Raw genomic sequence first — 24,547 nt, forward strand, 5'->3', positions numbered from 1 at the left:
AGGCGCATCTTGCGGTGAGTCCCATGAACTGGGCTTTTTACCTTGAGCTTCAGATCGCACTATACTTTTGCTGCAAATTGCTGGAAATGTGAATTGATAAAGGCACAGCGATGTCAACGTTACATCTGGGACCTCATGAACGTCGTGCGTGATGGTCTATCTCCTTATCCTTTTGCTTCATTGGTTAAAGAACAGCGAACAACGGAGAAGGGAATAGGGTGAATTGGAGTCAAATTAGAGACATAAAGAGAGTGGATTAAGAGAGAGAGAAAAAGTACATAAGAAAAAGATTAAAAAGAACAAGCAGAAGAAGACAATGGCATGAGCCATTAATGCGCCATTACTTTTCCAGCAATTCTGGGCCAATGTCTGCTTTCCATACACCTTCTGTGAAGAGCCATGGACTGTTCTTCTATTTAAAAATACTATATAATTGAACGCTTTTTGTTGCTGATAACGCTTTTATACTTGCAAGAAAATGTTTTGAGCAGGTGAGCCTGCAGTTACTTTCTTTCATAACAATATATGCTTTTTGGTCCACCAATATTTAATCCAACATTCTTGGGCCAGATGCTCAAGAAGAAAAATAGCCGGATTATTTGAGCCTCAATCTGTACTTTTGACTGGTTGAAAACTGTAATCTGCTTATCCCCTGCAGGCCAAGAAAAGAAAACCAGCTGTAATGCAACACACAATACAAAATGTACTTGCATGAAAAACTTCTTCTGCCCGACTAATGAAAACTGTGAGCACTGCAATCGTTGTAAAAAGTAAGTAAGATAAATTTGTATATGAAGTGTTGACCACAAAACAAGTTATCATGTGCCAGCTTGGCTTCATTGGTCGCACTCTTGCCTCTTGAGTCAGAAGATTGCCGAGTCAAGTCAAGTGAGGGAATACTGTACTGTTGATGGTGCTGTCTTGCAAATGAGTCATTAAACTAAGGCTCCTTGTGCACCGCCAACTATAATCACTCCATCATTGGCGGCCGTGCCTTCAGTTGGCTTGGCTTTGAGCTCCGAAAATCCCACCCTAAACCTCTCCGCCTTGATACCTCTCTCCTCCTTTCAGATGCTCCTTAAAAACCTATCTCTTTGACCAAGCTTTCAATCACGTCATAATATCACCTTATGTGGCTCGGTGTCAAATTTTGTTTGAGAATACACCTATGAAGCATCTTGGGATGTTTTTTTCTATATTAAAGATGCTAAATAAATGCAATTGTTGTTGCTTGCTGTTCAGTGGATGTAAAAGACCCCAAGCAGTTTTTTCGGAAGAAGAGCAGGGGAGTTCATCCCTCAACTAACAATATCAAAAATAGATTAACTGATTAGTCATCTCATTGTTGTTTCGGGTATCTTGTTGTGTACAAATTGCCATGGTTGCCGACAAAACAACAATGATAATACTTCAGAAGTAATTCGTAGAAACATAGAAAATAGGAGCAGTAGTAGGCCATTCGGCCCTTCGAGTCTGCACCGCCATTCAATATGATCATGGCTGATCCTCTATCTCAACACCATATTCCCGCTTTTCCCCCATACCCCTTGATGCCTTTTGTTTCTAGAAATCTATCTATCTCCCTCTTAAATATATTCAGTGACTTGGCCTCCACAGCCTTCTGTGGTAGAGAATTCCACAGGTTCACCACCCTCTGAGTGAAAACATTTCTCCTCATCTCGCTCCTAAATTTCCTACCCCGTATCCTGAGACTGTGACCCCTTGTTCTCGACTCACCAGACAGGGGAAACATCCTGCCCGTATCCAGTCTATCCAACCCAGTCAGAATTTTATACATTTCAGTGAGATCCCCTCTCATTCTTCTAAACTCTAGTGAATACAGACCTCGTCGACCCAATCTCTCTTCTTACGACAGTCCTGCCATCCCAGGAATCAGTCTGGTGAACCTTCGCTGCACTCCCTCTATGGCAAGTATATCCTTTCTTAAGTAAGGAGACCAAAACTGCATACAATACTCCAGGTGCGGTCTTACCAAGACCCTGTATAACTGTAGTAAGACATCTTTGCTCCTGTACTCAAATCCTCTTGCAATGAAGGCCAACATACCATTTCCCTTCCTAACTGCTGACTGCACCAACATGTTTGCTTTTAATGACTGGTGTACAAGGACACCCAGGTCCCTCTGTAAATCGACATTTCCCAAGCCATCACCATTTAAATAATACCTTGTCTTTGTTTTTTCTACCAAAGTGGATAACTTCACATTTATCCACGTTATCCTGCATCTGCCATTTGTTTGCCCACTCACTCAACCTATCTAAATCGCCTTGCAGAGTCTTTGCATCCTCCTCACAACTCACAATCCCACCTAGTTTTGTGTCGTCAGCAAACTTGAAAATATTACATTTGGTTCCCTCATCCAATTCATTTATATATATATATATATTGTGAGTAGCTGGGGCTCAAGCACTGATCCCTGTGGTACCCCACTAGTCGCTGCCTGCCACCCCGAAAAAGAGCCGTTTATTCCTACTCTCTGTTTCATTGGCTGTAAAGTGTGAAATGAAACCCGAATAAGTACCAGTGTAATGCAAGGAATCATTTAATTTTCAGCCTGAAATATCCCATGAAAGCCAAGTGCCATAGAACTAATTGTATTGTGTACCTCAGGGTGTGAAGTGGTCTATGCCTCTCCACTGGAATATGGTGCCCAGGTTTTTAAACATGGATCTGGAGAGGGGCAGTGGATCAATTGTGTAAAGTGCCAAATTTCAACTATCAATTGCACATGATCATGTTAAATATAACTGTTGTGTGTGCAATAACTTGATAGACTGACTGCTGTAAACTAGTCCAGGTACAAACCTGGCTCTGCTTTATTAGGGCCCAAAGTGCTTACATTACAAGATGGCTGGTCTTTTATACCTGGGCTGCACACATGTGCGCACAGCCCAATGACCTCCGACAGTGGCGCCACCTAGTGGCTAGTAAACCCATGCATACATACATGACAATAACTGAGACCAATTCTGTGTTTAACTCTACCCGCACATGTTAAAAGAATTTATATGGCACCTTTCACAATTTCAGCACACCCCAAATCGCTTTACAGCCAATTTGAAATAATTCATTGTAACGCAGGAAAAGTGGCAGCCAATGTACGCACAGCAAGGTACCACAAATAATAATGTAACAATGACCAGATAATCTGTTTTAGTGATGTTGGTTGAGGGGTAACCGCTAATCTTCTTCACAATAGTGCAACAAGATATTTACATCCACCTGTGAGTTTAATGTCTCATCTGATAGATGACACCTCCGACAGTGCAGCACTCCCTCAATACTGCACTGGAATATCAGCCTGGATTATGTACTCAAATCTCTGGAGTGGGACTTGAACCCACAAACCTCTGACTCCGAGGCAAGAGCGCTGAGTCACAGCTGACACAATCTTTCTTTTTTTCACACATATTAGCCTAAAACCTCAATGAAGTGGCCATTCACAGCTATTATTATCTCTTTATACTGCTTTGCTGTGATCCAGGCTGTTTAATTTTAAGCGCATTGGGCAGGAACATCTGCACTCTCAATACATTTAAATAAGTAATACACAAGTTTGATAAGTTTTGGCAAGATGTCTAGCTGACTTTCCACTATCCACCTGAGCACTTTGTAGATAGGGCAGGAGTCCTGCACAGAACATCAGAATGCTATCGAGATCTTTTGACATTGTGCTCTCACTGGGGAGCCTTGCCTTGTGGGAGTGTATATTGTCGGGTATTCGGGTCTTTGCTTCCCAATGAGTTTAGATAGTCACAACCAATGTGCCAGTGGGTGCGAGGTACAGCTTAAAACTGCCTGCAATTTGGTACTAAATTAACGATCTTCCGACAAGCTTGTTTAAGGTGCGGCAGAAAGTGTTTCTCTGGAGTTAGGATGGTTTGGAGCTGAGCATGTGGAGCTTTGCTTTGCCTCTGTTTATGGTCCCCCTGACCTAGGAGCGCTTAATAGCAATGGTGAATTTGTTGCTGTCCGCTGGGAGTCTCGTCTTCCGGCCGCCCGTAGGGGGAAGTCATGGGCGCACTGGCAGCGATTTGGGTGCCAGCTTGTAGTGTTTTTGTTAGCCAGATACAGAACGTCCTCATAGCCAAGTTACTAGAATCAGTCAAACCAAAGACCGCAGGACGCTGGAAATCTGAAGCACACGCAGAAAGTGCAGGAAACTTTCAACAAGTCAGGCATCTTCGGTTAAGGAAGGAGACCATGTTGACGTTTCGGGCCGAGCCCCTCTATCTGTGACTGGCTGGGCGTTTCCAGCATTTTCTGTACTTGTTTACTGGAATCAGCCACTTCCTTCATGTGTTTAACTTCCCTCCCCAAGATGCAATGAAGAAACTGAAATGATGACGCAACCCTGTACAGAAACGACGCAAACAATCTGCACAGAAAAAGGTGTGTCTCTTTACTTTTTTTTGTCTGTTGTACATAGGATTAGTTAAACCAATTAAAAGGAATGGCCACAGCCACCAGATGGGCAGATGTTCTGCCGAAAACAATATTACTACTTTACGGTATAATGAGTGACAGAATGAAGCAACTGATTAAATTTATACGATGCAAACTAATGTGTTGCTAAGATTGCTAACTGACACCATCCCAATACCGGTTTTCTTCGTAAAGATAAATCACGATGAGGAATTTAGATGAAAATATTACTAGCACATTTTGTTGCACAACATTTTACGAACATTTTCTTCTCTCTTCTAAATGAGCGGATTCCTTGCTGGGGTACCGTACCAAAGTTTCTGGGCTCCTCTCCAGTACCTCACTCAAATGGCTGATACTCATGTGTGAGCCTAGGCAGTGGCTGACGGCAGGCTATTCAACTGCCTATTTCCACCTCCGTAACATCGCCCGTCTCCACTCCTGTGTCAGCTCATCGGCTGCTGAAGCCCTCGTCCATACCTTTGTTACCTCTAGACTTTGACTCTTTCAACGCACCCCTGGCTGGCCTCCCACATTCTACCTTGCGCAAACTAGAGGCGATCCAAAACTCGGCTGCCCGTCTCCTGAGTTGCACCAAGCCCCGTTCACCCACCACCCCTGTGCTCGCTGACCTACATTGGCTTCCGGTTAAGCAACGCCTCGATTTCAAAATTCTCATCCTTATTTTCAAATCCCTCCATATCCTCACCCCTCCCTATCTCTGTAATCTCCTCAAGCCCCACAACCCCCCCTCGCAATGTCTGTGCTCCTCTAATTCTGCCCTCCTGAGCACTTCTGATTATAATCGCTCAACCATCAGTGGTCGTGTCTTCTGTTGCCTGGGCCCCAAGCCCTGGAACTCCCTGCCTAAACCTCTCCACCTCTCTTTTTCCCTCCTGTAAGATGCTTCTTAAAACATGCCTCTTTGACTGTGCTAATTTCTACTTATGCGGCTCGGTGTCAAATTTTTATCGCATAATACTTCTGGGAAGAGCATTGGAACGTTTCACTACGGTACAGGCGCTATATAAATACAAGTTGTTGTTGCAAGGCTCAGCTACTCATTGGACAACTTGCGATCATAAACTGCTTCGCGTGGCTATCAATTTACTGCATTGTGTCGAATGTTGGATTTGTAGAAGTCACAAGGTTTATACAGAAAGTGACAACAGTTTGACTGCAGCAACTTAGCTGCCAGATGTATTGTTCACAAGGAGTCAGATACTGGAATTTGCTGGTCAGTGTGGGCGTGGTTGGAGTGAAATTTGAAAAACCTGGGAACTCACCGTCCTCCCGCCCACACGCGTCTTTCCCTCGGGCGCGGTTGCCAGTGCGGCAGTGACTTGTACGGCAGAGGCGGCCCAGATAATTGAGATCATTACTGGGAACTTGGCAGACCCTTAAACGTCTTTTTAACCCTACCTTTCAAATTTCCCTGGCTGAGCACGAGAATCACGCAGCTCGCGAACCACGTCTGTGAACCTGAGGCAGAAGTTGAGTGGCCATTGATCTAGCTCATTAGGGCGCAGCATGAAAATTACAATAAAAACTCCCACCTGAGAGCTGCTCACTTCCCGAAGGCAGATGCTGTTGCAGAATGCATTGTCAGCACAGATTTAGCTGCCTAAAGGTTGCAAGAGTTTCCAGTAAAGTTGTACCCTAAACTCCTGGGGGTTAGTAGAACCTATCATACCATTGACAGATTGTTTCTGTCATCTCTACTTGACTTACTTGTTGGCTCCAGACTTTATTACAGCCTTGGTTCAAACGTGGACAAAAGAGCTGAATTCCAGAAGTGAGGTGAGAGTGACTGCCCTTGACATCAAGGCAGTGTTTGATCGAGTGTGGCAGCAAGAAGCCCTCGTAAAATTGAAGTCAATGAGAATTGGGGGGAAAACTCTCCACTGGCTGGAGTCATACCTAGCACAAAGGAAGATGGTTGTGGTGGCTCGAGGTCAATCATCGCAGCCCCAGGACATCACTGCAGGAGTTCCTCAGGGCAGTGTCCTAGGCCCAACCATCTTCAGCTGCTTCATCAATGACCTTCCCTCCATCATAAGGTTAGCAGTGGGGATGTTCACTGATGATTGCACAGTGTTCAGTTCCATTCACAACTCCTCAGATAATGAAGCAGTCCATGCAACAAGACCTGGATGACATTCAGGCTTGGGCTAATAAGTGGCAAGTAACATTCGTGCCACACAAGTGCCAGTCAATGACTATCTCCAATAAGCGAGAGTCTAATCATCTCCCCTTGACATTCAACGGCATTACCATCGCTGAAACCTGATCTAATGAGATCATTGAAACCTTTGCGGCACTGCACTCACCCTCCTGACAACGTCCCTGCTGTTGACCTCCTCTGCTATTTGGAGCCAGGCTCCATTGGTCTGCTGGAATGGTCTCTTCTGCCCATCGGAAGGGAAGAGGACCTCCCTGCGTGCTCTCACTCTCTCCTCACGCATATGGAGGGAATCATCTGAGAACCTGGGTGTAGTCATGTTTGCCACTCATTGCAACACTCCAACGGTCCAGTGCACGAACTGCACACTCCTAGATGAACCTTCGTATGCAATGTGGCCATGGCTCCTTTAAATAACCCGGCGGAAGACGTGCCGTAGATGATGTCATCAGACCGCACCATTTAATAGGGCTGGGAAACGCACAGGGCTGCCACAGTAGGCGCCATTAACGGAAAGTCATTCTCAGGAGTGGGATGGAATGAAGATCGGGATTGCGACCCGCCCAGCTGCAGAAAATTCCGGCCAGATTCACCTGTTCTCTTGGTTTAAGGGCACAGCGGCGTTATTGTACAATCACTAATGTAACTGTAACTGTATTGGCTGCCACTCTCAAACTATCATCTTCATTTTCTTTTGTCTGTTTTCCAGAAAGCAAATCATGGGTTGCTGGTGTGGTGGTGTCCGTTGCGGTAATTGTATTGGCAGCAATTGTGGGTGTAATTCTGTACCGGAAAAAAAGCCTCACATGTCAAAGAATATCCAGCCTATTCTGCTCTGGTAAGGATTAACAGCCTAATCATATCCTTTTTAATATTGGCCCAATATAATGATTTCAAACAAAATTATTTCTATATTTTGTAAGTCCATGGATCTGGTAATGGAAGAACTGTTGTTGCTTTAAACTGGTGACCCAGTTTAAAAGTGCTAGTTCTGGAAAGTAGACTTCTGTTAAGCATTTTTCTTGTTTTGTGAACTAAACAAAATATGAGCTTGAATTTTGCGGTCAGCGGCAAAGGAAGGGCGCTCACCGTTCACCTCGCTGACTGCTGCCCACAGGGTTTCCGTGGGCTTCGCAGTGGAGATTTCCTCTAATCCGGCATCTTTTCCAGTGCAGCCCTACTACTGAGGATCTGTGGGGTGTGTGAACAGAAAATACAACAGCGAGGCTCTTCAAACAATCACTGAATAATCTTCACTGAGACACTCAGAGTCCAAACCAGGAAGTATAAAGCAGGAACTATAAATTAGATTTAAATGATGCACAGAAAGCGAAATAAAGATTGGAAAATGCAGACAGTATTGAGGCAGAGAGATAAAAGAGACAGAAAAAGTAAAAATAATATATATCATTTTTTTAAAACTCCAGCGCTAATTAACTTCTGAGGGAATGAGACTCCATGCTTGTAAAATTAATTTTGTTAGGGCCACAGAGGTAGTTCAGCAGTAGTTATCACATCACACCGTTAAAAGCTCACCTACTCCTGAATGCACCAGCCCTAACTTTAGAAGCATATAATCAGAGAATGGTTGGAGCCCCGGCCTGTGAGAGGCGCTTGGTTGGCAGGTCTACACACACTGGGTGTAAGGATGGTGACGTTCTTTCTTCGGATGGCGATTTCGAATCAATATGAAGGCAATCGATGAAACTCGGTATCTGACTGTTGGTACTGATGTGAGTGCTAAATACAGAGGGACGTTCTGTGAAGCCAAGATCAAGACGGCATAAAGGCATGTTAAAGTTAAGGAGGCGAAGAGGGCGACTGGATTGGGCACCACCAAGGTCCAGGTCGCTGATTGGAGTGTGGGCAGGTACAGCTGTAGCGGCGAGGCAGGAAGTGGCGATTGATTGTGGAGCGACGTGACCGGGGCCCAGGAGAGGCGTGAGTTCGGGGCCCAGAAGAGGCGAGGGCCCAGGGGCAGCACGGGGCACACTGCGATATGTGTGCGCACTAGGTCCGTGCAGCAAAACTGGTCTCCAGTCGTCTTGGTTAATCCTTGCCACTGGACCAAGACCTAGCTTTGTCAAGCCCGTGTGGTGGCTGGTTTGCAACGGCCATCATGTTTAAAAAAAAAAAAAATCCACACACAGGCATCTTCCACCCTTCACGATGTAGTTCGGGACCTGGAATATTAGGTTCTTCATTGAAACACCTGCAAACTCATTCCTTTTTGGCGTGGAAGTAAGTCATCCTCGATACGAGGGACTGCCTATGTTGATGATAACAGCATAGAAGGAGACCATTCAGTCTGCCGAGTCTGTGCCGGCTGTCAGCAAGGGTACTTCAGCTAGTCCCACTGCCCCACCCTTTCCCCAATGCTCTGCAATTCTTTTCGTTCAGGTACTTATCCAATTCCCTTTTGAAAGCCACGATTGAGTCCGCCTCCAGCACCCTTTCAGGCCGTGCATTCCAGATCCTAAGCACTTGCTGTGTAAAAACTTTTCCCTCATGTCGTCTTTTGGTTCTTCTTCCAATCACCTATATCTGTGTCCTCTGGTTCTCAACCCTTCTGCCAATGGGAACAGTTTCTCTCTATCTACTCTGTCTAGACCCCCTCATGATTCTTGAACACCTCCATCAAATCTCCTCTCAACTTTCTCTGCTCTAAGGAGAACAATCCCAGCTTCCCCAGTCTATCCACGTAACTGAAATCCCTCATCCCTGGAACCATTCGTGAATCTTTTCTGCACCCTCTCTAAGGCCTTCAAATCCTTCCTAAAGTGCGGGGCCCAGAATTGGACACAATACTCCAGTTGAGGCCGAATCCCGTGCTTTATAAAGGTTCATCATAACTTCCTTGCTTTTGTACACTGTCTCCATTTGAAGCCCAGGATCCTGTTAGCTTTTTTAACTGCTTTCGCAACCTGCCTGCCACTTTCAATGATTTGTGCACATATATCCCCAGGTCTTTCTGGTCATGAACCCCCTTTAGAATTGTATCCTTTAGTTTATATTACCTCTCTTTACTCTTCCTACCAAAATGTATCACTTTGCACTTTTCTGCGTTAAATTTCATCCGCCCATTCCACCAGCCTTTCTATGTCTTCTTGAAGTCTATCACACTCCTCCTCACTGTTCACTATACTTCCAAGTTTTGTTTCATCTGCAAATTTTGAAATTGTGTCCTCTACACCCAAGTCCAATCATTGATATATATCAAAAAAAGCAGAGGTCCCAGTACCGACCCCTGGGGAACACCACTGTATACCTTCGTCCAGTCCGATAAACAACCATTCACCACTACACTTTGTTTCCTGTCACTTAGTCAATTTTGTATCCATGCTGCCACTGTCCCTTTTATTCCATGGGCTTCAACTTTGCTGGCAAGCCTGTTATGTGGCACTTTATCAAACACCTTTTGGAAGTCCATGTACACCACATCAACCGCATTGTCCTCATCAACCCTCTCTGTTACCTCATCAAAAAACTCAATCAAGTTAATTAAATATTTGAGCATAGTTTTCTCTTTAGACTCTCCCTTTCCTTATCCCTGTACCTGATATCTCATCCAATGTTCAAAACTCCTGCCATTGCTGTTGTACAGCACTGGTATTCAATATTCCCAATTCAGTATTTGGGATCTAAAACAGACCTAGAACAATGACGACTTTAAACCTGTAAGAAAATCTAACTGTTTACTTATATATTTTAGCTGAATGATTTATTTTCATTTCTCAGCATAAATCTGACAATTATTGAATAAAAATGCTTGTAGACATTCGATTAACCAAAGGAGATACAGCTTCAATTAATAAAATCATACTACATACAAACATACAAAAATGACTGGTGGGAAAAGACCAGTTGGTTTCTCAAGCCTACCCCATGCTCATGTAGCTGGAGCATCATGACTAGACACGTCCTATCGCCCCCCCCTCTCCCCCCCCACCCCCGGTAGCCATGTCATTTCCTGGGAGAGGAAGAAAAACCCTCAGGGCCAAAAGAAGAACAACATCTGCATAATGCTGCTTCTGACCCTCTCAGGCGATCAAAGCCAGTCCAGAAGACCACATTTACCATGTGTACGTTAACTGGTGAGTCCACATACCAATATGATGCGCTCTCTGGCCCTGCCGAGAAGTGGTCCAGTTTCCATGGTTTTACAGTAACATTGTGCTTGACTTGTCCTTGAATGTAACTCCATATATTCACTCAATCATGTAGATTTTTGTCTTTACCGCCTGGGCATTGAACACCGCCCGGGCAAAGCGTGGAAGGTAGAATTTGATGGGGAGGAATGCATGGTCCTTGCAGAACCCATCTGATTTTCCTGCCATTAATTTGAATGGAAGAACGTCAGGCGGGTTCTGCAACCTGCGTGTGATCCTCTTTCTGTGCTCCCATGTAGGCAATGCTTACCAGGCTGTAAAGACAGCAATCTGCCCCATTCAATAAATATATAGAGTCACTGTAGCTCAGTGGTAGCATTCATGCCTTTGAGTCAGAAGGTAATGGGTTCATTCAATCCTACTCCAGAAACGTATCAAAGGCAAGTGGATGGAGAGTACAGAAGTAACAAGTGCTAGATTGTGTTCAAGTAGGATAGAATATTAATCAACAACATTGAGACTCTGGAGAAAATCTAGGCTGACATTCTAGTGCTAAGGAAGTGATGCACTGTCAGAGCTGCCATCTCTCAGGTGAGACATTAAACTGAGGCGCAGTCTGCCCTCTCAGGTGGATGTAAAAGATCCCATGGCACTGTTCAACGAGTTCTCCCTGGTGTCCTGGCCAATATTTATCCCTCAACCAACATCACTAAAACAAATTATCTGGTCATTATCACATTGTAGGTTTGGGGATCTTGCTGTGCACAATTTAGCTGCTGCATTTCCAACATAACAGTGACTGCACTTCCAAACTACTTCATTGGCTGTAAAGCTCTTTGGGACGTCCTGAGATTATGAAGGGCGCTTTATAAATGCAAGTCTTCCTTTCCTTTTACATTCAAGAACAAGACAACCACAATGCTGCTGTAAAGCCAATACAACGTGTATCGGTTTATTATTAATTGAAGCATCATATAAATGTAATGTGAAGAGATTATCAAAGTTTTAAGTGCTACATTACTGGCGTGGTTGGGCACTGGAAATAGTAAATATGTTGGGGAGAAAAGACTGACAGCAATTTCTAGCCCACATAGTTATTACCTTCAGTGAGACATGATACTTTTTCTACAAAAACAGTGACCAGTCACAGAGATGCAAGTGAAACGTGACCGGCCTGATTCTGTCCACAGCACAATAGCAAAAGTGACAGCAGTAATGTCATTGCCGCCACAAGCTGGAGTACATCTCCCATTGTTACACACATTTCACAGTCTGAATTACAACTAGTGACTTATTGTTGACTGATAAACAGAGAATATTCCCAGATACTTCTTCAAACGTAATTTAAGATAATGGTAAATGGCTTTGATATTGTTATCCTTTAGCCATCACTAATTATGTAACCAGTTTCGGCTTGGTGAATAGTCTACTCGTCTGAGACTGCCATCTATTCTCCAAGAGAGCATGTGCTCCTGTGAGTGCCGCATTTGCTGCTCCTTGCAGGAGGCCATCCTTTCCATGGAAGAGCCTACAGTCGCCTGCAACACGGTGGTGCTCATGTTGGAGATGGACTCCTCCATTCTCTGCACATTTGCAGACATCGCGCTCGCAAAACTTGTCAAAGCCTCTTGCACTTCTTGCTGCACCTTCAGGATCGGCCTCCTTCTGGATGGCCCCCGAGGTTCAGCGTCTGAATGCAGCTGAGCAGAACTGGGAGAGTCCAGCGCCCTTCGCCAGGAGTCTCTACTGCTGTCCCTGTCTCCAACGTCTGCTGTTGCTCACTTGTGAGTTGTGAGACACCAGTTGACAACACTATTCACTACCTCACGTGGGACCCACTGAGGTGTGTGTATCTGCGGTGTTGCTAGGTGCGCTTATGTCTGGTCACACTGCGCCCTCAGAGGCTAGAGGCTCCTTTTGAGGAGTTGTCTTCCACTCCCACCTTGTCCAGCCCCCTCATTATCTTATATCTTTCAATAAGATCGCCTCTCATTCTTTTGAATTCCAATGAGTATAGGCCAAACCTGCTCAATCTATCATCATAAGTCAACCCCCTCCTCACCGGAATCAACCTAGTGAACCTTCTCTGAACAGCCTCCAATGCAAGTATATCCTTCCTTAAATACGGAGACCAAAACTGAGCGCAGTACTCCAAGTGTGGCCTCACCAATACCCTGTACAGTTGTAGCAGGACTTCTCTGCTTTTATACTCTATCCCCTTTGCAATAAAGGCCATCATTCCATTTGCCTTCCTGATTACTTGCTGTACCCACTTTTTGTGTTTCATGCACAAGGACCTCCAGGTCCCTCTGTACTGCATCACTTTGCAATTTTTCCTCCATTTAAATTATAATTTGCTTTTCTATTGTTTTCTGCTAAAGTGGATTACTTCACTTTTTCCCCAATTACACCCCATCTGCTAATTTTTTTCCCACTCACTTAGCCTGTCTATATTCCTTTGCAGATTTTTTGTGCCCTCCTCACAATTTGCTTTCCCACCCATCTTTGTATCATCAGCAAACTTGTCTACATTACACTCGGTCCCTTCATCCAAGTCATTAATATAGAGAACCCAGCACCGATCCCTGCGGCACCCCACTAGTTACTGTTTGCCAACCGGAAAATGATCCATTTATCCCGACTCTCTGTTTTCTGTTAGTTAGCCAATCCTCTATCCATGCTAATATATTACCCCCAACCCCGTGAACTTTTATCTTGTGCACTAACCTTTTATGTGGCACCTTATCGAATGCCTTCTGGAAATCCAAATACACCACATCCACTGATTTCCCCCTTATCCACCCTGCTCATTACATCCTCAAAGAACTCCAGCAAATTTGTCAAACATGATTTCCCTTTCATAAAACCATGCTGACTCTGCTTGATTGAATTATGCTTTTCCAAATGTCCTGCTACTGCTTCCTTAATAATGGACTCCAGCATTTTTCCAACGACAGATGTTAGGCTAACCGATCTATAGTTTCCTGCTTTCTGTCTGCCTCCTTTTTTAAATAGGGGTGTTACATTTGCGATTTTTCAAGAACTTCCCCAGAATCCAGGGAATTTTGGTAGATTACAACCAGTGCATCCACTAACTCTGTAGCCACTTCTTTTAAGACCCTGGGATGTACGCCGTCTTTAGTCCCATTAATTTACCGAGTACTACCTCTTCAGTGATAGTGATTGTATTAAGTTCCTCCCTCCCTATAGTCCACTATTGGGATGTTTTTAGTGATTCTACCGTGAAGACCGATACAAATATTTGTTTAACGTCTCTGCCATTTCCCTGTTCCCCATTATTAATTCTCTAGTCTCATCCTCTAGGGGACCAACATTTACTTTAGCCATTCTTTTACTTTTTATGTACCTGTAGAAGCTCTTACTATCTGTTTTTATATTTCGTGCAAGTTTACTTTCATAATCTATCTTCCCTCTCTTTATTATATTTCCCTCTCTATTATTATCATTAGGGTGAGTGAGAGTGCAAGGGGTGTTCAGTCAGATGGGGATGTGATAATGTTGCTGGAGAGGGATGTGCAAGGTATGGTGGTGTGAGTAATGGTGTGCAGGAATAGAGTATGGAAGGCATTGAGATGGGGATGATGACAGGCCCAGCAGGATGAAGTTGAGTGTGGCTTTGTAAACGGTAAAAGAAATACGTTTGTTTTTTATTTCAGACAAAGGAAACCCAAACGATGGGGTTGCTGAGGTAAATACTAATTTAATTTCAGATCATTTAAAACACGTAACATTTTAATTTTGAAATCCTAATTCCATTGATGCAACATATTCAATGAGATGAGAGCAATTTCTGAAAATAAAATAGCCTTCTGTGCAAATTTTAAATCTGCCCAGATTTTGCAATGTTCTTGCTGCCCTTGGTTTTTCACAGGACAGTTCTGTCATTCACAGTTTTTTTTTGGTACAGTTAACATTAACATTTTCAAACTGTATCTGCATGCCAGGTATTTTAAAACCATTTCCCGTGACCCAGTGGTAACACACTCTCCTCCTGAGTTCGAAGGTTGTGAGTTCAAGTTGCACACCAGGGACTTGAACACAAAATCTCGCCTGACACTTCAGTACAGTACATCTATTCATGTACCTTTTGAGATATTTATTAATTGATTTGTGTTTTTTTTCTCCACAGCAATCTGAGCTAATTCCAGGTAATTATTTACTGACCAGAAAGGTTGTCATAGAAATATATTTGTCATCAACTGAGCCATTTTTCATAATTGCATGTATATGGAATAAATTCAGAATCTAGTTATTATATATTAAGTCCTTCTGTAGATCTACAGTGTTTCCTTACTTTCAGTTCTAATCTTGTTAACACACCTGGGGTCCCCCACTCTATCGCAGAATCTTCTGCCCTTTTTCTCGTCTTCCCCGCTTTAGACACACACACAAGTCATGCTCGACATGTAGATGTAATTACTTTATGCAGTGCTGCTGCATTCTGTGCCTCCGACCTCTCCCAGTATGTCACGTTTATGATGCCCTCGTGTAGCTCATCCATTAAACACCATTCATTCCTATCCTTCTTTCTACACATACGTAAATTTAATTGCATTTCACTTGTACGCAGCAAAGCTTGTCCCTGCTTTACATTCTACCTCCATGTAAAAAGGTGACCCTGACTTCCATCCTCATCCTATAGTGAGGTGCGGATTGCATTGCAGTCATACCAGGGTGACAATATTACATTCCTAGAGCGAGCAGGGACACTTACTCCTACAGGAATAGCTGCTGCATGCCTGTAATAGAAGGTTGGGTCCAAGGGCCTGAAATTGTTGAAGGCCTCCGCCTGCCCAAGTGCCGCCCAAAGGGCTGCCGATGGCCGTCGGGGTCCCTGGCAGTCCTTTGGGTGGGATATTCACGAAGGTCCCTTTGAAAGTCGGCGGGCGGCAAATGAGCGACTTACGTTGACAATCTGGGCGGCAATCTCGGCGGTAAAGGCGTTTGCCGCCCGAGTGATGCCGAGGAAGGAGTCGGGCCCACGGGGTGGGGTCAAAGAGCTGGAAAGAAAAAACATCAACAAAAAAACCCCCCAAAAACATCTGAAGACCTTCAGGGGACACCATCCAGGTAAGTCCAGTCCCTGTAAAGAAAGAAATTACAAAAAGTTCACTGACCGTTTTTTCAGCATCTTCCTACTTACCGTTGGGGACAGACCAGCCTCCAGCCAGTGGTCCAGCCCCGTTCTGCCACCGAGCCCCGCCCGCGAGAATACCCCTATGTCTTTTGGGATATTATCCTTAAAGCAGAAAGATTGTTCAGTTCAAATAGAATGGTAATCTCACTCAGTAGGCCAGAGTAGAGTACAAGGCCACCAATAGCCAATATTGTTAATCAGTATCGCACTTGGATCATTGTTTAGTACTTGTGTTCTCTCGAGCCACTTGCTCTTGATAAGTGCCTTTTGATGTCAGCGTAAATTTAAATTAGGTGGCTGATCCGATCACATCAGTTTCCTGCCAGGGTGGGGGAGGGGTGCTGGTGGGTGGGATCGGGAGCGAGGTTAAAATGAGTCCCTCTGACTTTCCCAATTCGTTGGCATGGAAAAGTAATGAAACAGGTGATTGTTCCCTTACAGCTATCTGCTGAGATTGTCTTTCAGAACTTGTCCATTAACGAAGGTTGTCGTGTTTAACTCGTTTGATCCACTAAGTTTGAAACCTGAATATTAACTTGAAGAGAAGCTTTTTGTATAGTTGTAGGCACTAATTGAGATGTAATTATAAATGGGAAGCAATGCAAGTGACCTTGCAAATGAAAGTATATATTGTTTTTGAACAACTAGGCATTACTATTTTGAGATTTAACTGCTTTTATTTGTATTTCAGTCAACAGCCAGGCGAAGGCACAGGTAAGCAATCATTTGCTATTGTACAATAAATGCTGGTTATATACAAGTAGTAACTCGGTTTAAAAAGCTGGCTGTTACATAGCTCCAAGCAGTTAGTCAAAGCAACAGTGATTGAAGGACCTCTGCCTGACTGCAGGGGTGAACAAGTGAGGTTGAAAGAGAAAAACAGTCTTAAAAATATTGATTTGAATTGATATCACATTGCCAGATGACGCATCAATCACATTTTCAGGGATGGGCAATAAGTGCGGTCTTGCCAGCGATGCCCACACCCCTAGAATGAATAAAGAAAATACTAGTACCACTGGCCTCATAAATGCTTTGTAATACTGCGCAGGGCAGACTCCCTGATCGAGTATTCCTGGCGAGGAGTGCGGATCACAGGGAGCACCGGTCAGGAACTTCAACGAGGCCTTGATATCCTGTCCATGTAAATGAATGGATGAAAAGTCCGAGGCTGCAGGCTTGCGATTTCCAAACCAGTATTCCCTGTGAGCACCGATCTTCACTGGGAATGCTTGATCGGGAAAATCAGTCCTCGTGTACATAACCAGTAAATCGATTGTGTGAAATATTGTCACAACAAAGTTATGATAGACCAATGTTCACATTTGTTAATGATAAAAACCCAAGACCCCTCATTAGCAAAGTTTAAATGATATTGGCCCTGAATGTGTGGTCGCAGGCTTCCTGCGGGGAAATGTCTCCGATCTGTTAATAAAATGCCCCGTACCTGGTGGTCTGGGGGGTACGGAGACTCGCGGTCCTGGGGCTCTCCAGATATCTCAGTGGCACACTGGGATCACGTGGGCCAGCCCAATGAATGACTGAAGGGGATCCCCATAAGTAAGAATGGGAAAAAACCTCTACACTTCAAATAAATAAAAAAAAACACATCACATATTTTAAATTAATTAAAATGGCATTTAATTAAATATTTAAAACAAATTTAATTTTTTGAAAAATTAATTTACCCGTTTTAAAGAGGCTAAAAACAAACTTACCTTATTTCACAGGTTTTTTAATATATAAATTATTGGTAAAATTTTATTTCTCTGTCTTTTAAAACTCTCTTACCAGGCGTAAGAATTTCACGGGCATTCGCTGGGCAGAAGTTCAACTCCCCGCCCGTGGAGGCCCTTTTCCCGGGGATTCGTGCGAGAGCACAAGTTCTGGGTTTTAGCGCAGGCCTTTGTGTGGCCTTTGTGGGCGCATGTGCACCTCATACGCGCCCATAGGGGACGCAGATTATGGCCCATTATGTCTATGGTGTATACCATGTGGGCTTTTCCCATAAGTTACTGTTATTTTCCCCTACACCTGCAGTAAGGAACTTGTGCAAGGCATACACTATCTGTATCGTGCTGAGATTCTGCAGTGCTTTTGAATACCACAAGAACCACTGTAAATTCCCCATACTCTTCAACTATGTGACTCTAACATTTTATAACGTTTGAAATGAGCAATGCAACAGTTTGAGGGGTCGTACTGAATCTTGGGACTCGGGAATCGTTTTATAGGACTCAGCCTGACTCCCTCGATTTGAAGTTTCAGCACTATATCTCACTCCAAGTTATTGTTCTCTACCTGAGGATGGCTCATATTCTAATTATTTTCCTTTTAATTCTTGCAGGTATCAGATGTACCAGGTACTGTATACAGCTAAACACAACTTGAGCACATAATTTTTTTAAATAATTCCGTTCTGGACACAACTTATGGGCTATATTCTTTGTATCCTTTTGAACCATCACAAAGAGACATACAGGACTGGAAGGGGCTATTGCAAGATATAATTTATTTGATTCAGTTGTGCAATGGTAGTAGTTTAGTGTGTTTTGTTGGTACATTTGCCTCGGCTATTGCGAGCTCCTGTATGTTTTATGCACCGACTGTGAACCTGATACTATTTCCACTGGACCAGAGAACATTTAACCAGCGATTTAATATTACTAATTACTGCTGTCGTGGAAGGAATAGTCCTGGTGGGTGGCTGAACAGCCTATCGGAGAGCTGCAGGGTTAACAGACAAACCGCTACTTGTATCTGCTACTAATGCTGATGCAGCTGCAATAATGCAAGGGGATTGGGCCAGTTGCATTTAGAGACAGTTACAGACACTTAAGCAGGATTACAGAATGACACAGAACTGCTGCTGACATAAGTTCCAACCAGCTGCTCAATACATGCCACTATTGGGGGGATTCTCACCATGCCAGCCAACCTATAGAACTATTGTTTTCGGCACAGAAGGCCATTCAGCCCATCACATCTATACTAACTCTCTGCCCGGGCAATCTAAAATGAATCCCATTGTCCTGCTCTTTCTCCATAGCCCTGAATCCTTCTTTTCAAATATTTCTCTGCTCCTGCCTTAACATGCAAGGTCTCTGCTTCAGCTTCTCCCTGTGCCTAAGCACTTTATGGTCCAATGGCTCGCTGCATAAAGAAGTTTCTCCGAACCTCCCCTCACCATATGATCATTTTGAAGTGCTCATTTTAAAAAACCTTAGTAAGATCTGCCCCTCAAAACAACTCTGAGGCAGCACTTAGCATTCCGGACCGTTGCCCAGTACTAGCTGGCCCCTTATTTTTTAACATTTTTTAAATATATCCATTCATGAGATGTGGGCATTGTAGGCAAGGCCCATCCCTAATTGCCCTTGAGAAGGTGGTGGTGAGCTGCTTTCTTGAACCATTGCAGTCCGTGTGGTGAAGGTGCTGTTAGGGAGGGAGTTCTAGGATTTTGACCCAGCGACGATGAAGGAACGGCGATATATTTCCAAATCAGGATGGTGTGTGACTTGGAATGTGGAGGTGATGGTTTTCCCATGCGCTTGCTACCCTCGTCCTTCTAGGTGGTAGAGGTTGCGGGTTTGGGAAGTGCTGCCGAAGAAGCCTTGGCGAGCTGCTGCATTACATCTTGTGGAGTGGTGAAGGGAGTGAATGTTTAAGGTGATAGATGGGGTACCGATCAAGCGGGCTGCTTTGTCCTGGATGGTGTTGAGCTTATTGAGTTGGTGATGTTGATGATGGGGGATTCGGTGATGGTAATCCCATTGAATGTCAAGGGGCAGTAGTTAGACTCTTGCTTGTTGGAGATAGTCATTGCCTGGCATGTGTGGATCGAATGCTACTTGCCACTTATCAACCCAAGACTGAATGTTGCCCAGGTCTTGCTGCATGTGGGCACAGACTGCTTCATTATCTGAGGAATTGCGAATGGAACTGACTACTGTGCAATCATCATGAATATCCTCACTTCCAACCTTATGATGGAGGGAAGGTCATTGGCGAAGATGGTTGGGCCGAGGACACTGCCCTGAGGAACTCCTGCAGCAATGGTCTGAGGCTAAGATGATTGGCTTTCAATAACCACAACCATCGTCCTTTGTGCTAGGTATGACTCCAGCCATTGGAGAGTTTTCCTACTGATTCTCATTGACTTCAATTTTACTGGGGATCCTTGACACACTACGTCAAATGCTGCCTTGATGTCAAGTGCAGTCACTCTCACTTCACCGCTGGAATTCAGCTCTTTTGTCCACGTTTGGATCAAGGCTGTAATGAAGTTTGGAGCTGAGTGATCCTGGCAGAACCCAAACTTTGCATTGTGAGCTGATTATCAGTAAGTACCGCTTGATAGCACTGTCGACGACACCTTCCATCAATTTGCTGATGATTGAGAGTCGACTGATTGGGTGGTAATTAGATATATCCTGCTTTTTGTGGACAGGACATACTTGGGCAATTTTCCGGTAGATGCCAATGTTGTAGCTGTACTGGAACAGCTTGGCTGGAGGTGCGGCTTTATCTACGGCTCAAGTCTTCAGCACTACAGCCAGGATGTTGTTGGGGCCCATAGGCTTTGCTGTATCCAGTGCATTCAGCCGTTTCTTGATATCACGTAGAGTGAATTGAATTATCTTACGTCTGGCATCTGTGAAGGTGGGGACCTCAGGAGGAGGCCGAGATGATTCATCCACTTTGCACTTCTGGCTGAAGATGGTTTTAAATGCTTCAGCCTTGTCTTTTGCACACACATGCTGGACTCTGCCATCATTGAGGATGGGGATGTTCACAGAGCCTCCTCCTCCCGTTAGTTGTTTAACTGTCCACCATTCATGACTGGATGTGGCAGGACTTCGGAGATTTGATCTAATCCATTAGTTGTGGGATCGTTAGACTCTGTTGATAGCATGCTGCTTCCACTGCGTGGAATACATGTAGACCTGTGTTGTAGCTACACCAGGTTGGCACCTCAATTACACGCTCATTCTGCAAATTTATTAATGTCTTGTATTTTGTCGCAATCTTCCTCAGTATTGATTATACATCCCAATTTGGTGTTGTCCGCAAATTTAAAAATGTTACTTCTGATTCCTGATTCCAAATCGTTTATGTAAATGGGGAACAACAGTGGTCTCAGCACTAATCCCTGTGAAACACCACTTTCCACCATTTGCCAGTTTAAGTAGCTACCCTTAACCCTGACTCTCTGTTTTTTCACTGCTGTTTTCACCTTTGGTGGAGTCTAACCAGTGAGCCATGGCCTTTCATAGTGTGGGGGAGGGGAGGGGAGTGGTCTCTGACTTGAACAGTGTTATGCTATAAATGTTATTCTGAATATAAAGCGTATATACTTAGTGGACTTTTAATTATTACCTTCCTCCCCCTCTGACTTACCTTTGCATAGTTGACACCTTTGTTTCTTTCTTGAACAGATTTTAATCTTTCTGAGGAGCATCTGCATTTGATTGTGGAGGAAATTGAACCGAAAATATACCACAAGCTTGGGATAAAATTAGGATTGACTGAACCTAAACTGCAGCAGATTGAAGCTGATCACCGTGACGATACAAAACGACAGGGTTACGCTATACTGTATTCCTGGTTCCAGGGTCACGGAAAGCAAGGAGCATTTCCACACCTGATTGGTGTACTCAGAAACATAGAATACATCACTACAGCTGAAAACATAATGAGAAGAATGAGTTCTACAGAAGTGCCTATAACTTGTACTCCCAAACTGGACAAGTGTGGAAATGGCAAAGCAGCAGATTCAGTGCCAGTGCCTTAGATACTTTCCCTCTGGTCCGGTTCTCGTAGACCACCTGTATGGTTCAGAGATTTCAGTGTTTGTTATTACTTACTAGTTATCATGACCAGGCTTAATATCTGTCTCACATAGTTCTCTGTTCAACGACAGGCTGATCTACTACCTCCGGTACGACAAGATAAAGTAAATAAAAAATCAGGGTTCCAGCAAAGATTGACAATTTAAGGAGGAGATATTACAGTCATAGATCGAAGAAGATGTTCTTATTGTCTGGTTAATGAATCCTTGACTGAAAACCCTCTCTATGCAGGTGGTGGCATTCACGTTGCCCTGTTACCATGTTGTCCATTGAAAACGCTGGAAAGGTGGAAGCTCATTGCATTTGGGTGATGATCATCAGAAGAAGTCTTAGATTCATCCTGGGAGGTGCAATGTGGAGAAATCCTCACGCTTTAAGCTCATTGTGCAACAAAAATAGGCATTTGTTAGATCTCTTAATTTCCAATGAAATACGAACTCCGATGGTAGTTTTAACTTTTTAATACTGGCAGAGAGCAACAAACTGCTGGCTGATTGCCAGTTTTTTTGTCTTACTGAGACACATGGTCAAAATGGCTGTACTTTATACCTGATCAATTTACAGAAAAGAACTCGCCTTCTTTGACCTTATTGGCTCATTGGAAGTCTTTTAACGTTTTATTGGCTCGCTACTCAAGGTCCGAAAATGTCAAGTTGATTGATGAGTTAATGCAACATGCTGAGCAGCACGTAATAGCTTTGACTTAGGGGTCTGTGAATTTTCAAAGCCTGTCTAAATGAGCCTGTTTGAATACTCTATCAGCATTGATTCACAAACACCACCTCTATAGTATGTTAAACAAATGGGTACCAATATGTTAGCTTGTTCATTACTAGCATGGGTTTATCTTCTACATATCCAGCTTCTATGTTCCAACAAAACTGCTTCTCTCAAAGGATTTGTAACATTGGCTCTCCACCTCCTGTGCACAATGTGCATCTCTGGAACCAAATAGGTGGAAAAGGAAGCTAACGCCTTTTTAAGACGGGAGCAATCAAATAATGGAAAATGGCTCTGTAATACCTTGCGTGCCATTTTCTGGCCCCAATATTGGCTGGACACTTGGGGTTAAGGAACGCCAGTAGAAACTAGATGCTGGGGGTAGCTAGATTGCATCTTAAATCTATGACAGTTTGAACGGGAAGCTAGAAACTTTACCTCTTCTGCTGAAGTGATCGTTGGTGAAGTATGGCGGCTTCTCCGGGGCCCTAATGCTGCACTGTGTAGGTCTGTCGAATTTGTTGACAGAAATAGCAGCTACCATGAGGAAACATTCACTGTCTCCTTTATGCTACTGCAGCTTAGCGCCATAAGTTTCACCCCTACTAGGAGTGAGTGCCAAGCCCGAGGCATGTTCCCGCCCAACGCTCACTGACATGACTGCTATCAACAGAATTCAGAAATACCGCGGGGCACAGATTGAATTTGTGCTACCCGACTTACTCTGGGGCGATTTAGGGTGGGAGGAATATGGGCCCAATGAGTTTTGGGGAAGAATATATTTTACATTGCAGGTGTTGCAAAGCTCATAAAAGCATGTTTCTCCTTCCTGTTTACTGATTAGCCCATCCTAAGCTTATATCAAAGAATGTAACTGAACTTGGGCAATCTAACTCTTTGTGCATATGTGCCAAATCTCACTTGGCAGGCCTATCCCGCCTCCCCTCTTTTTAGCATCTTTTTTACAAGACTTTTTTATTAAGTTTGGATAACTTGAGCTACTTGGCTAATAGTTTTTAGTGCTAATTTTTAAAACCACCTTTGGTGTTTGTAACAGGATTTTAATGCGAATATCAATATTGGGGTAGAAATTGCGGTCAGATGCCTCCCACCTGCAAAAAATCGATGAATTTACCTGGTGGGGCGGGAGGTTCGTAGATTTGCAGTCCTTTTCTAAGCAACATGCCCCGCATCACTAGTGCAATCATTCTTCGAAAACCACAAAATACTGAACTGCACAGAGGAAGTCTGTCAGAAGGATAATTTGCACAGTATAGAGCATAACGAACAAAAGAATGTAAACATTTTTTAAACTTGAATCTTTAATTGTTCAGCAGTGATGGTTTTTAATTACAACAAATTATCATGTTCTATTTTTCTTCATCCTGCTGTGAAAACATGCCATGAACGTGTCCTGGTTTTGTCTGTTATTGCCAAATCTGTGGATCGGCTACAATTAATAAAGTATGAAACTTTTATAATGTGCAACTGGAGGTTTTAAACCCTTGTGAGCAGAGTAATAGTTGATGAGTATATATTGTGTACAGTAACCTAAAAGTCAGGTGCTGTCAAGTGCAGCATTGCCTCATTGTCATACAGGCAACAGTGAGTTTTAAACACCTATTCGCTCCCACTGATCACCTTTCCAGGTTTATGAGTGGTGCAGGTGCCTCATCACGAACATGGTTTACATTTTTATCAAAAATAATGAGGATGAATACTTGCCTAACAGCACTGTTGTGGATATCTCTGCACTACTGTTGTGAATTTTTTAAAAAGTAAACACTTGATTATTTGCTTCTGTTCCTTAAATGCTTAATAAATAATTATTCACATCGGAACAGGAGTAGGCCATTCAACCCCTCGAGCCTGTTCCGCCATTCAATTAGATCATGGCTGATCTGTATCTTAGCTTCATTTCCATACCTTGGTTTCGTAACCTTTAATACCCTGGTCTAACAAAAATCTATCAATCTCAAATTTACAATTGACCCAGCCTCAACTGCTTTTTGGGAAGAGAGTTCCAGATTTTCACTGCCCTTTGTGTGAAGAAGTGCTTCCTGACATCACCTCTGAATGG

At 43.7% G+C, this 24,547-nt stretch overlaps 1 protein-coding gene across 3 annotated transcripts in view; it reads left to right on the forward strand.

Annotated features, from left to right (window-relative positions):
- The window catches only part of LOC139260366 (tumor necrosis factor receptor superfamily member 6-like), a 36,033-nt gene extending 12,078 nt beyond the window's left edge, over window positions 1-23,955 (forward strand). For all 3 annotated transcript variants that reach the window (XM_070876907.1, XM_070876908.1, XM_070876909.1), the window contains 8 exons: window positions 659-770; window positions 4,343-4,413; window positions 7,338-7,466; window positions 14,415-14,446; window positions 14,888-14,906; window positions 16,587-16,609; window positions 18,243-18,258; window positions 21,334-23,955. In XM_070876907.1, coding sequence (XP_070733008.1) covers window positions 659-770; window positions 4,343-4,413; window positions 7,338-7,466; window positions 14,415-14,446; window positions 14,888-14,906; window positions 16,587-16,609; window positions 18,243-18,258; window positions 21,334-21,689 — 758 coding nt within the window. In that variant the 3' untranslated portion in view covers window positions 21,690-23,955. The remainder of the gene's footprint in view (window positions 1-658; window positions 771-4,342; window positions 4,414-7,337; window positions 7,467-14,414; window positions 14,447-14,887; window positions 14,907-16,586; window positions 16,610-18,242; window positions 18,259-21,333) is intronic.
- Window positions 23,956-24,547: the final 592 nt, after the last annotated feature.

The sequence above is a fragment of the Pristiophorus japonicus genome, chromosome 3 (assembly GCF_044704955.1).
Source record: "Pristiophorus japonicus isolate sPriJap1 chromosome 3, sPriJap1.hap1, whole genome shotgun sequence".
NCBI classification, from domain to species: Eukaryota; Metazoa; Chordata; class Chondrichthyes; family Pristiophoridae; genus Pristiophorus; species Pristiophorus japonicus.